At 34.6% G+C, this 16,956-nt stretch overlaps 1 protein-coding gene across 3 annotated transcripts in view; it reads right to left on the bottom strand.

Moving 5' to 3' along the window:
- The window catches only part of LOC150077951 (DDB1- and CUL4-associated factor 8-like), a 227,606-nt gene that overhangs the window by 39,509 nt on the left and 171,141 nt on the right, over positions 1 to 16,956 (bottom strand). For all 3 annotated transcript variants that reach the window (XM_090385203.1, XM_090385204.1, XM_090385205.1), the window contains exons 7-8: positions 16,372 to 16,429; positions 6,330 to 6,437 (exon numbers count right to left, since the gene is read on the bottom strand). In XM_090385203.1, the coding sequence (XP_090241329.1) occupies positions 6,330 to 6,437; positions 16,372 to 16,429 (166 nt within the window). The remainder of the gene's footprint in view (positions 1 to 6,329; positions 6,438 to 16,371; positions 16,430 to 16,956) is intronic.

Genomic DNA, 16,956 nt, shown 5'->3' with positions numbered 1-16,956 from the left:
TAGTATCAAATGCCTTCTCTATGTCTATGGAGACCATAACAAGGTGTTCGTTTTTCACAAAGGCATGCAAATTGCGGACGGACTCAGCCTTGATCATGAGATCAAAGGCAGACCTGTTTTGAAGAAATCCATGCTGACTATTACTTATTAGATGTCAGTCTTCAATAATCCAAACAAGGCATCTGTGGATCATTTTCTCAAGAATTTTACCGAGGCAACTGGAGAGGGAAAATGGCCGGTAACTATAAGGACTGGAGGGATCTTTCCCAGGTTTCAAAAAGGCCAGAACTGTGGCGTGGTGCCAAGATAAATGTTTTCCAGAAATATTCGATTATAAAATAAAAGCAGCAGTTGTAAATGTTTGTCATCAAGGTGCTGTAACATGATGTAACATATTCCATCCAGCCCTGCTGCACTGCTGTGTTGTTCTAATGGCTTGTAAAAATTCCAAATACTGAAGAGTGTGGTTATATGGTAAGATTAGAGAGGTGCAAAAGTTGATGGGTTGCTGTTCAGTGATGTTCTTGATTTTCTGGAATTCTGTGGAATAGCTTGATGCCGCTGAGACTTGGGCAAAGGTTTTGCACAAGGCAATTTGATACATCTAGAGGAGCAGATAGTTCTTGCCCATTCCAGGAAAAAATTGTGGAAGGAATGGTTGGAAACTTGCCAAATTTTTTTCCATATTAATCTGGAGTCAGTGTTTGTTTATAGTGGATGCAAACAGAGTCCAGGAATCCTTCTTGGCTTGTCTTTGAATGAAACTGCTTTTGCTCTTCTTTTCTTATAGTTAAAGAAATTGACCGGGGATCGTCTAAATAAATTCCATGCTTTATTTTTTCCCCTCTTTTCTTTCGTGCATTTGTCATTCAACCAGTAGTTAAAATGCCACTGGGCTGGAGGATTGGATAATGGAATTGAGTTTTTAGCAGCTGATAACAATTGGGATGTGATATATCCTGTCACTTCATCTATGGGTTGTAATCATATAATTTCCTCATCCAGTGTAATTGCTGACTGAAATTTGAGCCAGTTGGCTTGAGAGAATTTCCATTTCCTGCAAGGTTGGGCTAATGGTGGTTGTGTAGTGAGCAGATTGCAAATAATTGGAAAATGGTCACCTCATGGGATCATCCGTAACGAACCGTTCCATGACTAGAAACAGTATCAGGGAGCATATCAAGAGATCAATTACAGGTTTGTCCAGTTGGCAATTTTATGTAAGTAGGTCCACCAGCAATTAAGGATGCTAAGGTTTTGCTTATCCAGAAAGGTTTCAATTAGTCTGCCATATCTATCTAATTTAGAAGATCCCCATAAGGGGGTGGTGGCCACACCCAATAGACAGATGGGGAAAGGTAAATGTATTAGGTCTCCAAGATCCTTGTAAGAGAAGGTATGATTTGCTAGAAGATAGATTGAAACAAGCGTTATTGCAATCTGAGTAATGAAACATACATCAACAGCTTCAATTTCTGTTTGAAGAACAATTTGTTTGGCTGGGATCTGCGAGTTGATCAAGATGGCCACACCACCACAGGCAGCATTCGATGTATTGCAATCTTTTTGATATCTTTATGGAGGTGGAAATTTGAGAATTTAAATAGGTTTCCTGCAAGTAGAAACCAACTGGAGAGTAGTGGTGAATAAGGTAACGAATATAGTCAATATTGCTACGAAGTCCTCTGCAGTTCCATTATAAAATGTAATGGCATTACTTGAGATGAGTACAAGAAGCTGTATCTGCAGTTTTTTCAGTATGGCAGCTTTATGGTGGTCCGTCTTCTGTGTCTTTTTTTTTTTTTTTTTTGGAAATGTAGGCCCATCCAGTGTCTATTTCTTCTTCCACATATATTTCTAGAATTGGACCATCCTGATTGGAAGAATAATCAGTATCCATGGAGGTGTCTTGGATATTCTTTCTTGAATTAGAACTTTGGCTATGAAATGTACTAGCAATCACTGGAGATGTTGCTGGTATTGTAAGAGGAGTATTACTTGCCTGGTCTGAGTGCTTAGGAATAAGGGACTGTTACTGAGTGAGGATAGCTCGAGCCCAGTCAGAGATTGATATGTTTGAGGGGATGGTAACATCAGTTTGGGTGGACACTGTTTGTTGTTTTTGTGCAACACTGGCATAGGTACATTTGGGCATAGTAGGAGCAATTATTTTCCTTGCTTCTTGATAGCTTACTTTGTTCTCAACCTTATATTTACATTTTTTTTCTCAGTTTTCCATCTCTCACAAGTTTTAGAATATGCAGGATGGTTACCTTTGCAGTTGGGACAAGTCTTTTCTGTTGCCAAACATTCACATTGAGCATGATTAGAAGATTCACAGTTGGGTTTCCTCTATATGTCATCTTCTTCCGTGGTTGTTTTTTATTTATTTATTTTTATTTTATTTTATTTATTTTATTTTTTTTTTTGGCTGATGCTGCATAAGCTTGCTTTCTTGCATCAAATGCCTCTACTAATGCTAATCTGAGAGTGGCCATACTTTTGGCACTTGTAACGTCTCAAAGTATTGGGAATATACGGATGAACATGAAAAGTAGATAGCCAGCTTTAACCATTGATGGTAGGTTTGGGGAATTAAATGTAAGGATAATATTCCTGGTAGGTGTAAGGTTGTCTTTTTTAATCATGATTCTTTTTGACACAACATTTTGATCGTGAAGCTTTTGAGTTATTTCATCCTCTGTCACATTCAACAGATCCCAGCTAGATATCACACCTTTGAATGTATTTAGGGTGGCATGGGGAGATAATTTAATTGGTATACCAGCAAAATTCGAAAATTGTAAGAGTTTCTCTGAATGTTTATGGTTTGCTATTTCTAAAAGTAAGTCTCCAGATTGCAGCTTCTTCAGTCTTAGGAGATCCTGCAATACTCTCCAGGTGTTTCTGGATGAGGAAAGGGGATAATTTGCTAAGAGGTTGTTCTGAAAGTGAATGTAAAATTAGAAATGCAGGAAACTCTTTTGTTGGTGAATTTGTTTTCAACAATAAATGTCATAATCAGTTTCAGTCTGTGGCCGAGAGCTTGTTGGCTCTAAAGGTGGAAACACACTGTGCTCAATTTTTCTGCACAAGGTTTCTGGGCCCTGCCGCGAGTAGGCAGGAGTGCCAAGCAAAGATTAGTACGGATTAGTACTTAAGAAAGAAAAATATAAAGAAAGGTGGTTTTCCTTTCTTGCTCACTACAAGAACTTCTTGGTAGAAGAGATTTTATCAAAAACACAGTTTTTGAAAATGCAGGAACTTAAAAAGAACTGCTAGTTGCTTTAGAAAGATCGCACAGATAAATCACCTGGTCACAATTCGCTTGACACCCAGGGTCAGCATAGAGGTAAATTTCCTCTTTATTTCTATATACAGGCAGTTCTTGCTTTACGAGTTCCCAGGTTTACGAGTTTTTTTTCCCAAGTATCAACAAAATCGAAAATATGAACATTAATTGCAAAAAATGAATGTAAAACATTCATAAATACTGCATTCCAAACCACATGCATAGCTATACAAATACAGTGTACCCCACTTTACAATATTAATCAGTTCGAGAGACACCATCGTATCATTAAAATATTGTAATGTGAACCCAATAACACACTGCTTTTTGGTAATTCATTTCAAGAGCTCGGAAGTTGAAATTTTCGCTGTATAACTAAGTTATTTATCTCTCTAAAATGCCATTTTTAAGGTCACAAGCGTGACCATATAAACGGCCATATAATAAGGCCACATAAAAGGTCGTGAGCATGGCTTGTAAATTGTATTAGTTACCAATTCAAATCATTAAATGCACTACACTTTCATTGTTATCGTATTTTTTTTTTTTTTTTTTTTTTTTTTTTTTTACGTAAACCCCAAACACGAGAGGTATTAGAACCTATAGTACTTAGTATCGTGCTTGGGTTGGAGGTTGAGAAGACGAAAGAAGATATTTGTTGACATTGGACTTGAACTTCTGTAGACTGTAATTTTCAGGAAATACGTATGAAGGAAGGTTGTTCCAGAAAAACGGCAGTTGAATGAATAAACGAGGAAGATGAAAAGTTGGTTCTGTGAGTTTGAAATTGGACAGTAAATGGATGTTGGCTGGTGGCGGCACGTGTTCGGACCGTTTTGAAAGAGAGCAGAAATTATAAAAGCCAATTCAGAAGGCCAGTGCCCATGGAAGTATCTGTAGAAGGGGCATGCAGCAGAAATAGTACGTCTATGAGAGAGCGAGTGGAGAGACTCTGTTAGAGATGAATCATTAATTAACCTAACTGCCCTCTTCTGAATGGAATCGAGAAGCCTGAGAGAGGTTTTGGGGGCACCACCCCAGATGTGGGAACAATATTCCATGGCAGGGCGGATTTGCGATTTATACAGAGTGAGCAGATGTTTGGAAGAAAAGTAACGCCGAGAGCGAAAGAGAAAACCAAGTTTTTTAGATGCAGAGGAAGCAATATTTGTAATGTGCTTGTGCCAAGAGAGATTAGAAGTCAGGGTAATCCCCAAAAGAGATATCATTTTGCCTATAAATCGGAGTGTCACTAAAGATAAGCATAGGAGCAGAAGAATCCTTTTTGCGAGATATAAGACAAGACTGAGTTTTAGAAGGGTTGAAATCAACTAAGTTGTCTTTGCCCCACTGAAGAATTACCTGAAGATCGGCATTTAAGGAATTGGTGGCAGATTTTCGAGAAGTTAAAGCAGATTCAGCAGGACAAGGTTTCTCAAAATGGAAAGTGGAATGCAATGTGCTATCATCGGCAAAACTATGGATAGGATTTCCAGTCAATGGAAGAAGGTCATTAATATACAAGAGGAAAAGAGTGGGGGAAAGAACTGAACCTTGGGGGACACCGGCATTAGTGGAGAAGTTAGAAGACAGAGAGCCATCTTCCATCACCCTCAGTGAGCGATCAGAGAGAAAACTGGATAACCAATTACTAAAAACAGTTGGCAAACCATAAGATGGAAGCTTGTTTAGAAGACCTTTATGCCAAACGTGATCAAAAGCCTTTGAGATGTCAAGAGCAACTACTTGTGTTTCACCGAATCGTTCCATTGAATTAGTCCATAAATGGGTAACATAAGCCAGAATATCACCAGTGGATCGACACTGACGGAATCCATACTGGCGATCGTTGATCAGGCAGAAGGTTTCTAGGTAGTTTAAGAGTTGGCGGTTAATTGGTTTCTCCATTACTTTAGAAAGAGTAGAAGTAATTGCAATGGGACGATAATTGGATGGGAGGGATTTGTCACCCTTTTTAGGAACTGGCTGGATATGAGCAAATTTCCAAGCAGAAGGAAAAACACCTTTGGAATAAGAAAGTGAAAAAAGGCGGCAAAGGAGCACAGGTTTTGAGAACAAGTGGAGAAATACCATCGGGACCTGGAGCTTTCTTAGCATCAAGATTTGCCAAAATCCTTCTGACATCCTTTTGACGGAAGACCACAGGAGGTGAATGGAGCGTGTTGGGAATGGTGGGAGGTGTTTTACCAAGATCATTAATACACGAGTTGGAAGAAAAATGGGATGCTAGCAGGTCAGCTTTATCCTTGGCTGAAGTGGCAACCGAACCATCTGGTTTGGACAGAGGTGGGAGCAGAGATGGGCAAAAGTTGCGGCCAATAGCTTTGGTAAGAGACCAGAATGCTCGGCTACCATTAGAGCAAGAAGCAAGTTTTCTACTCTTAGCCTGTTCAAACTCTAGTTTGGACTGATTAATAATTGCTTTACAATTGTTGCGAGCTTTGGTGTAGGCAGAAAATGAAACTGGAGAATTAGAAACAAGCCAATTACGATATGCAACATTCTTCTCTTGAACAGCCTTAGCACATTTATTGGAAAACCAAGGTTTAGATAAAAGGACGAGATTTTAAAGTGGAGTGTGGGATAAAGGATTCCATTCCTGCAAGAATAATTTCATTGACACCAAATACTTCGAATGCCTCAAACCAGAAATTATTTTATAATCACCTTGTATATCCCAAGATCTTACATGCACATTTTATAACTTCGTGTTATCAGAGTTCCCCTATTACTGTTTAATATGTTACCTTTGTTTATTTCAAAAATCATATTTCATAACCTTATTTTTCACATTCTCATTCAGTAACTCAATGTACAAAATATTTTGAATTTCTTGTATAATGGCATCCATTGTTAATTCAATGTCATGTGTCAGTGTGCTATATTTGAAGCAGCATATTGTATTTTATTTTCTTGTCAAAGTAAATTTCTTACATTGTTAACAAAAAAAAAAAAAAAAAAAAAAAAAAAAAATTCCTATTTTGCAGAACTGGGAAAGGATTGATTAAGAAAGTACCTGTTTGATTGTTTCTGTGTCCACAATAGCGATGCAGATACTGTGAACCATCTGAATTATGGCAATCAAAAGTATAAATATCCTCATCATTATATGATGCCAGAATTTCTAATAAAAAAAAAAAAAAAAGAAAGTTGCCTGTCTTAATAAATTAAGTATTAATAAATATAATTTAAAAATGAATTTGTAATTTAATCCATAAAAGATCTGATTATTAATCAATTGCATAACTCTTTACTACATGGTATTGTGTAGTTGCATTTTTTTTTTTTTTTTTTGTAAACACTTCAATTCTATTAATAAATAGATATCTATAAAGTTTCATTTTTTAAACTATAATCACTTATATGCACAATTATCCAAAATATATTTAGTATATAACATTTTTCTCAAATGTGTGCCACAAACTATTCACCTGTAATATTTGAATTCTGCCTATTTTTATAGATGATTCTGTAGATGATTTTTATAGATGAGTGATTCTTCCTACTTTATAAATGAAATATCTAGTATGGTTAGGAAATCATGATATGTGGTCAATATCCATTAACACACAAACATGACACACTGATTGTTTGAATTAAAAGGCACCTGGTTATAGCTTGCTTTCTTTTAAGGTTTAGCATTTGTTGTCAATATATTTTTATTGCATTTGGGTTGAAATTTTTGAATCTGATGTTAAATGACTAAGTATTAACTTTCAGATTTTATGATTTCTAAACTGAAATTTTTCTAATCAGTTGCTTTTTTCTCAATGGGAAAGTTGCTTCCTATCATTGGCTAAGTCTAAAAATGTCATTGGTGTACTTCTGAAATTAATGTAAACTGATTTTATCTGAAGGGGTACAGGAAAGAAAAGAAACAAAATATGTATAGGATGTTCACTCTTTCTTATGTGTGATTAGCTGTGCTGGCTGTATTATTGCATTGTGCCGCTTCTCCTCATGCTATAACCATTGCATTATTATTTAAGGTAGTTGATTAGACAAAATTTAAATTTAGAAATTTTAAAATCTAAACAGTAATACTTGGCTCAATTTTAACATAAAATTCAAAAATTTCAATTCAAATATGACAAAAAAGGTCCATATGATACAGAGCTTAAACCTAAAAGTAAGCAAAACAGACCCTAGTGCCTTGTATATTAAAACACACATATACCACATGGACTGAGAGGGAGGAAAAAAAAAAAAAAAAAAAAAAAATGTACTTATATCATTTACAAGCATAATATTATCATTAAATTGTTATCTGATTTCTGAAAAAATCTAGTGCTTGGAACTGGTTATAGTTCTAGAATTTAAATACATAGTTCTTTTGTTAAGATCCTTGTTAACTGGACAAGTAATAATAAAACATTTAGTTTCAATACCATGCTTTTAATTGATACAAGTATCACTAAAAACTTTTGTTTTTATCTTAATTGAAACTCTAGTTGAAAAAATTCTGATTACCATAATTTGTTATAGTCAGATTCTACCACCAGTACAAAATTTTGATCAAATTCTGAGTACTGAAAAGCTGTGAACTGCATAAGTTCAGAACTAGAGTTACAGGTACTAGTAGAAATCTTGAAATGATATTATGGTTAATCTTCACAACATGGTAACCCCCATCCCATGGATCTTTGTGACAAGCAACGATAGACAAGTATTTTTTTTTTATGAAAACCGCAAACACGATAGGTATTAGAACCTATAGTACTTAGTACGGTACATGGGTTGGAGGTTCAGAAGATATTTGTTAACATTAGACATGAACTTCTGTAGGCTGTAATTTTCAGGAAATACATACAAAGGAATATTGTTCCAGAAAACAGAAGTTGAATGAATAAACGAGGAAGATGAAAAGTTGGTTCTGTGAGTTTGAAGTTGGACAGTAAATGAATGTTGGCTGGTGGCGGCATGTGTTCGGACTGTTTTGAAAGAGAGAATGGGAATTATAGAAGCCAATTCAGAAGAACAGTGCCTATGGTTGTTGTTGTTGTTGTTATTTGGTTTTTAGGAGCATTAGCAACTAAGACCATATTGCTCCGGGAATATGCGTATGCGGTGGTCATTCCCTGACCTTTCCGCATCCTCCGTATTTGGTGGTGACGGGCTCGAAACCCGGGCTAATCAAGAAGCGTGTGCTACGCACTGCTGCTCCTGTCCACTTGGCTACGGAGGCGCCAGTGCCTATGGAAGTATCTGTAGAAACGGCATGCAGCAGAAACGGAATGTCTATGACAGAGCGTGGAGAGACTGTTAGAGATGAGTCATTAATTAACCTAACTGCCCTCTTCTCAATGGCACTGCCTCAGATGTGGGAACAATATTCCATGGTAGGGTGGATTTGTGATTTGAACAGAGTGAACAGCTGTTTGGAAGAAAAGTAACACTGAGAGCAAAAGAGAAAACAAAGTTTTTTAGATGCAGAGGAAGCAATATTTGTAATGTGCTTGTGCTAAGAGAGATTAGAAGGCAGGGTAATCCCCAAAAGAGATATATCATCTTGCCTAGAAATCGGAGTGTCACCAAATATAAGCATAGGTGCAGAAGAATCCTTTTATGCAAGATATAAGACAGGACTGAAATCAACTAAGCTGTCTTTGCCCCACTGGAGAAATACCTGGAGGCATTTAAGGAATTAGTAGTGCATATATGGGAAGTTGAAGTTAATTGAGCAGGGTTGGGTTTCTCTAACTGTAAAGTGGAATGCAATGTGCTATCATCAGCAAAACTATGGATGGAATTACTGGTCAATGGAAGAAGGTCATTAATACACAAGAGGAAAAGAGTTGGGGGACACCAGCATTAGTGGAGAAGTTATAAGACAGATAGCCATCTACCATCACCCTCAGTGAGCAGTAAGAGAGAAAACTGGATAACCAATTACATAAAACAGTTGGAAAACCATAAGATGGAAGCTTGTTTAGAAGACCTTTATGCCAAACAAAAGCCTTTGAGATGTCAAGAGCAACTGCTTGTGTTTCACCGAACTTTTCCATTGAATTTGTTCATAAATGGGTAACATAAGCCAGAATATCACCAGTGGCTCAACACTGACAGAAGGTTTCTAGATAGTTTAAGAGTTGGCAGTAATTGATTTCTCCATTATTTTAGAAAGAGTAGAAGTAATTGCAATGGGACAATAACTGGATGGAAGGGATTTGTCAACCTTTTTAGGAACTGGCTGGATATGAGCAAATTTTCAAGCAGAAGGAAAAACACTTTTGGAATAAGAAAGTGAAAAAAGTGGCAAAGAACAGCAGTAAGTTCAGGAGTGCAGGTTTTGAGAACAAGTGGAGAAATACCATCAGGACCTAGAGCTTTCTTAGAATCAAGATTAATCAAAATTCTTCTGACATCCTTTTGACGGAAGACTGCAGGAGGTATTATAGTGTGCTACTCCCATGGATTGCTCTCATAAGCTGCTAATTACCACTTATTCGTGTTAGAGTGAATGTTGTCTTTCCACCAACTAAAGCTGGCGGGTTTGCATTAGAGCAGGGGGTTCCCAACCAGTGGTTCGTGAAAGTGTTCCAGGAGGTTCGCACTAAAAATTCTGTAATGGAGTCTACTTAGATTTAGATAGGTATATTTTTGTAAACTACAAAATAGTTTAATATTAATTTATGCAGTTCAGTTCAAAATTTATATTTAGTTCTGGTCTGGGTCACTCCCTTACATAGCAAACACAACAGGATATTAGTTGGGAGGGAGAAGATTGGATGCAAAAGTGCCGATATGTATTGCACTGTTTGGCTTTGGTAACAGAGGGTCATAAAAATTATAACTAATAATAAACAAATATAGAATAAAGCAAAATAAATTTAAATATAAAGTAAAGAATTGCCAATGAAAGAAACCACATCTCCCACACAATTCCTTATACTCAGTTTACTATGTTACTGTATATCGTGTTAAATAAACATTTTCCATACTAAATTTTTTTCATTCTCAAAGACCATTGTTATGTATAGGTACTTAATAATAATCATATTATTATGCAATATTGTTTATAAAAATGTAGTGCTGGAAATATTTCATAATAAAAATATGTTGAAAAGGGGGTTAGAGAGTCAAAAAAGGTTGGGAACTGCTGCATTACAGTATATAGAAACACAGGGTAGAAGTATAGATGTGAATGAATGCTGAGAGAGTGACTGCAGCCTTGGTCTGGTTTACAATTGGGAAATGAGTCTCCACTCCCCCACCATTGGTGCCCTTTAAAAATTGGAAAAATATTTAAAACCAGTGCTGGGAAGGGTAAATCATTGCAAAAAGTGTCAAGTCAACATTCATTATAATGCAAAGCACTGTTAATTAGCAGCCCATCAGAGCAACCAGTATTCCATGGATCTTGGCAACATTCTTTGCATCTTTAGAATATGGTACCCTGTGTTTCCACATGCTCTAAGGTAAACCTGCTGGCTTTAGTCGGTGGAAAGATGGCATTCACTTTAACTAAAACCACCAGTAATTAACAACCTATTAGAGTACTAAGTGGGAGGAGCGACACTTGTCTATCATTGCTTATTGCAAAGGTCCAGTGGATGGGGTATCATGCTTGTAAAGATTTTTTTGCACTTCCCAAGGTTTTTGCAGTACTTTGATCCAAGCCCGAGGCGGGATTCAAACCCGCGACCTTTGGGTTGCTAGGCAGGCACTTTACCCACCCAGCTAGCCCGGTCGGCGCTTGTAAAGATTAACTGATATTTCAATTAAATTAAAAATATATATAATATGCATGATATCATAAATATCAATTTAGATGAGAAAAATGCAATTACTGCAAATACATACTTAATTTTCATCATTTAATCTTTTCTTAAATTACAGAGAAAAACACTAGAGATTATGTGACAAGTTCTAAGAGATTACGTGATTAAAATATAATAAAGAATATTTTCTGAAATTTTAAACAATATTCAGTGATTAATTCTAATATGTTATACAATGTATATATAATAACAAGAAGCAATACAATAAAAGTATAATAATAAAGTAGAAAATGGGCCAGTGCCAGCATTTATGTACCCCTTCCCCACAATGCTATCTGCACAATGGAGGATTTTGCTCCAATGCAATAAAAATTCTTACCAAGAATGAACACAAAAGTAAACACAGTAACATACAACAATGCAGTTTGTTTTAGATTTAAGGCATGTAAGCTTATAGGGCTTTCTGTGGCTATTTGTGAGCAAAATTCATCGATAATTAGCAATGGGAAAATTCAAGAGTTTTTCAGTCCCATGGTTCCTACACTCAGTATTAAATCAATAATGCATTCTGATGGTTGTGTTTTGTAAACAACACAAATGTGTAAAAATTTCAGCCATTTATATTTGACCTAGCAAAATAAATAAATAAATATTAGAGGATTGTTCATCTGTGACAGCATTATACTTTCAGCTTATAGCCCATTATTCATATATACAAAGTTCATAAGTTAGATATTTGTAAAAACTTTGATTTGTATTGGTTCATATGCTTTTATAATTAATTTAGCAAATAGGATAAAAATTAATCAAAAAGATATAAAAGCTTTTAATATTCAGTTTGTTTATCAATGGACTATATACAATCATGTTATATATGAGTTTGGCATACATGTTGCTTCAGGAAAAAAGACTAAAATCAGTAAAGTTTCAGCCAAATATATCAAATACAGGACCAAAATGTGTATACAACTGCTGAAAATCCACGTTATCATAACCAAGTTTAATGTTGGTTCTTATATTACTTATGTAAAAAAAAACTAAAGGATGTTTTATCATTAATTTTGTCTCTGTACATTACAGTTATGCATTTTTTTCAAAAAATAAATAAATAAAAAAAAATAACAGCTAGTCTTAGTATAAAATAAACAGCATTTAAACACAAAGTTCTGATAATCCAGCACTGTGAATACCAGACTAGTGAACTTCTACTTTAATCTTTTCATAAAAAGGACCATGGCCAGAAGTGGAAACAGGAGGAAACAAAAATTTTGTATGTTATATACATCAGATGTGAAAGTACTAAGTGGTGAATGTATGAATAAATGAAGAAGAGCAATAGAAAAAACACTGCATTTATATCTTGAATATGAGAAAGGAAAGTATGAAAAGCAACCAACAAAATCTCCACAAACTAACAAGGACTTGAATGGGAATTTTTTCCAAAATAAAATCTTTGTATGTATATACTATATAAAAAAAAAACATGCTTTTTCTCATTTCTGCTAACTTCAAAATTTTTCTTTTGTTATTTATGCGTATTAATTACAAATACTTGTAGAACCTGGATAGTAAAGCTGACCACAAAAATCTAATCTTTTATTAAAAAAACAAAAATTTAGTTAAATTTAGTAGAGACCTCTACTAGACAGTCTAGTAGAGGTAGAATGTTCTGCTTCGGAACTGTTTCAGCTAATGTTCTGCTTCTACCTCTATTAGACTACTGTCTAGTAGAGGTAGAAGCAGAACATTCTACCTTTAGCTAATGGAACAATTAGCTAATGTTCTGCTTCTACCTCTATTAGACTACTGTCTAGTAGAGGTAGAAGCAGAACATTAGCCGAAACAGTTCGTTATTTGTTTCACCAAAGAACAGCAACAGTTACAACATTGACAAAATCTAGTGTGTTATTTTTTATCAACCATTCATAAAGTTGCTTTTATGAGATATACAATCAGTCAATCAAGATATTCTGATTTTGATGTTTCCTGATAATAACAGGCCTTTAATTCTTGCAGTAAATCTAATTATTATCCAACAGTGGCTGGATATTTTGCTTTTCTGCAGAAATTAAAGCACCATTAATTTTCAATATTTAATTTTTGCTTAATGTAAAGCAATTTATTTAATGCACTTGGAGAAAGGTTAAAAACCAAAATTAGCATGCAGAATGCTAGGGCTCTATCAGAATTAGCAGCTTTAAACTTTTTAAAATATATCAAATACATCTGATAATATTTAGTGGTTCCCTTTATAGAACTTTTCTTTTGGATCAATTAATAAACTTATTCATTATACATTGTGAAGGGCATCCTAATGTGAATTATGAAGTTAAATGAATAGATAACACTTTACTGTACTGATATAAGATTTATTTTACTTGTATACACTGATCAACTTAATTACAGAAAAAAAAAAAGCAGCAGGAACAGGGATATGGTTATACATGGGAAAAAAAAAAAGAAAAGAAAAGAAAAAAAAGGTGTGTGCATGATAGATGGTTTTATGTGACAAATCCATTGTAGGTGCCCTTGTGGGCACCTAAAATGGATTTATGATAACTAAAGTAAGAGATGCATACTTGCAACTTTTCTAAATGTCTCTGGAAAACAGTGTTGATTGAGGTACCCGATCGATTGAGGATACCTCAAATTTTCATTCTTGCTCAATACTTCGAGAGAGGGTCTGCACTTGACTTCGGCATCAGTGAACACTCAAATTTTATTTTCGAAAATTATTGTTGTGAAAACATCTATTGCAGCACCAAACAATGGAATGTAATGAAAATACAAGGTGAAAAAAGAAATTGTTGACAAATACTTGTATTTTTGCAATCCTGCAGTGTTGTGACATCATACTATTCAACAAATGACTACAATCAAATGAGTAAATAGGCTATTGGCTTGGATTTTGCTAACCTGAAGGGGCATAAATTCAAATTGAGGAAAGACAGTTATAGAATAGATGTGCGTAAATTTGCCTTTAGCCAGAGGATAGTTTATTGCTGGAACAAACTTCCATCTGTTGTTGTGGAAGTTGATTGCTTAAATAAATTCAAAGAGGAACTGGACAAATGTTTAGAGGGAATGGATGTACGAAATGGGTTTTTTTTGGCTGATGCTATATAAGCTTGCTTTCTTGAATCACATGCCTCCTATACTATTATTACTACTACTTCCAAGCCAAGGATGCTTTCGCATAAAATAAAATCTATTGTGCATACAACATACACTTTTTTTTTGTTTTATGTTTTTCTAATGCAGTTCGTCGAAATTCAAATGAATACCGTTTGAAATTTGTAAATCAGTTCACTAGAACTCAAGATATCGTACCAGTCACAAAAAATGAGTCCCCACTAATCAAACAATTAGTGAGTGTTCGGCACAGACTAGTGGTGGGAGTGTGGGAAGTGCCTCTGGCAGAAGATGGGGATGATGTAATCATTTTTGTGATGCTCTCAAAGATGTCTCATATAAAAAAAAGAAACAAAAAAAAAAAAAAAACATAACAATAAAAAAAAAAGGCAGGAACAGGAATATGGTCATCCCCCCATTGACAACTTCATGATTGACCCAACTAGGCACCAACTGCCCCACCATTATTCTATTCTGTTGTAGGCTAAGGGATATAGTGGAGGGGCAGTTGGTGCCTAGTTGGATCAATTATTAAGTTAAGTCAGTGGGGATGACCATACCACTGTTACTGCCTTTAATTTATTTTTTTTTAATCTCCAATTTATCTGTAACTAAACAGCTCTCCTAACTATTGAACGGTGACATTCCTAGGCGGGGGGGGGGGTGGAGTCTGCTGAGAGAGCCAGAAGAACTATGGTAGATCCTCTATCAGTTTCCATGACACTGCCACAAATTCAGCCAACCATTGATTTGGTTGGCTGAATTTGTGGATTTTTTAAGGAGACTTTCAACCATTGAATTTCAGTCTCTAGCTAAGCACCTTTCACCATATGATCAATATTTAAAGCTCAACTTTGTTTTTAATTTAAAATTTTCAATAAATTTTATGATGTAAAATAAATTTTTACCACAGGTAATTTCCATTGTAAAGAATTCTCTCCCCTCCCCACCCACTAGATAGAGATAAATAAAGGTTACAATAAAATCTACTTGAACCTGTATTTACTCATGTTTTATCACAGTTTAGTACAAAAGGATTATACATCTTCAACAAAACTGAAAAAGTAATTGGCAATTATTGAACAAGTATGTAAAGAGTGCTAAAAATAACCTACTGTACAACTGGAAAATTCCTAGGGAAAATATTGCTACAGGTTATTAAGGGGGTTGTGTTAAGAGACATAATGACTATAAATGGATAGACTTGAATATTTGCATATTAATACAAGTAGTGTAGTTAATAAATGTGACTTCGAGGTACTCATTTAAGGTACTTCCTTCCCCCCTGTCCGTTCACCAATGATAAAGAACACATATGGCTAAGATGAATTCTCTGAGACCAGAGGTTAAGAACTGAAAAGTAAGAAGCTGATCTATTTCTCAAGATGACAATTTATTAAGAAGTACAATATTTACTTTTTAATTTTAAATTTAAATGCTTTTAATCTGTAAAGCTCAACTGGATTAGTATATTTTTGTAGGATTTTTATAAGATTTGTATATTTTGTAGTAAAAATTTAATTGTATAACAAAATATGTCTGACTTAATTTATTTCTTAAATCAGTGGTTCCTAATACTTTTGTGCCACAGCACATTCAACACTTATTTCAATTTATCATATCACAACAAGTCAACAGCTTTTTCACGACACCTTTTTTAGATAACACATAAAAATTATAATTTTTCTTTTTTTGTCAAAGGGCTTATTTAAGTGAAAAATTTTTATAGCCATTAATTTATAGCAGGGGTCTAATAAAAATTTAGAAGACAAATTGATAGCCAGCTCGTCAGCATTGATACTAAGTTTATGTAAAAAAAATTTCTACATACATGGTTTTGTCCACCAAGCAGCAGTGTACAATGTAGCATGATCGAGAACTTTTGTTCTAAATTGATTTGGCAGGACTGTATTGAAAGAACCACTAACACTGAAAATCTTTCTGCTAAAAAAAGGCTTATAAAGTATAATTATATTTTTGTTTGTAACAAAAATAAATCCCCCACCTGCAAGATACAATACAGCTTACCTGTACTTAAAGCACTGTAGGAAAAGGATTTCACTTATTCTATTTCATATTAAAATAGATGCGGACTAGAACAACTTCAGTAAAGTTCATATAAGATTTTAAAAATTGCAATATTATATTATAATATATCACAGTATTGAATTTAACACAAACAGTATCTGACATTCTTTCACCCACCTGATCCATTGTAGTTATAAACCAAGCAGGTAACATTAGCTCTAATGTCACTGTCCACCTAAACATATTAAAATGATTACCTTAAATGCCAGTGTGCAAATAACTATAATATCCATATATACAGATCATAGTATTACTAATATTTAAAATTAGCCCTTTTTTTTTCTGTGAGAATGAATCTTAAACAAATTTTATTTGATACAGTTTACTTAATGCATATTGTTAAAAGTATTTATAAGAAACAAAAATTAAATAAATTTCAAATTTTTACCACTAAAGCAGTATGGATTCTGTGGCTAATTACCTTTAAAGGTGAAAAACAAACTTTCAATTAGTGTTAGTCATGTTGGTGGCACCCCAGTAACAAATAAATTTTTCATGCAAAAATAGCAATGACTGATCAATTCTAATATGCTGGTTGAAAGGCATTCTTATCTTCATATGCTCAGAATCTTAGATTAAAAACATGCTACCACTGCATCCTTGGCTTAAAAACAATTTAAGTGTGGAAAATTTCTGGAAGTCATAATAATATTAAAGCCTTAGGTTTCACAGAATACCTCTTCTGAGACAATTAATAAGCAA

This window comes from Mastigoproctus giganteus, chromosome 11, assembly GCF_048544385.1.
Source record: "Mastigoproctus giganteus isolate SK-2022 chromosome 11, ASM4854438v1, whole genome shotgun sequence".
NCBI classification, from domain to species: Eukaryota; Metazoa; Arthropoda; class Arachnida; order Uropygi; family Thelyphonidae; genus Mastigoproctus; species Mastigoproctus giganteus.
The sequence above is the reverse complement of the archived record's forward strand: the minus strand, read 5'-3'. Positions and strand labels throughout refer to the sequence as shown.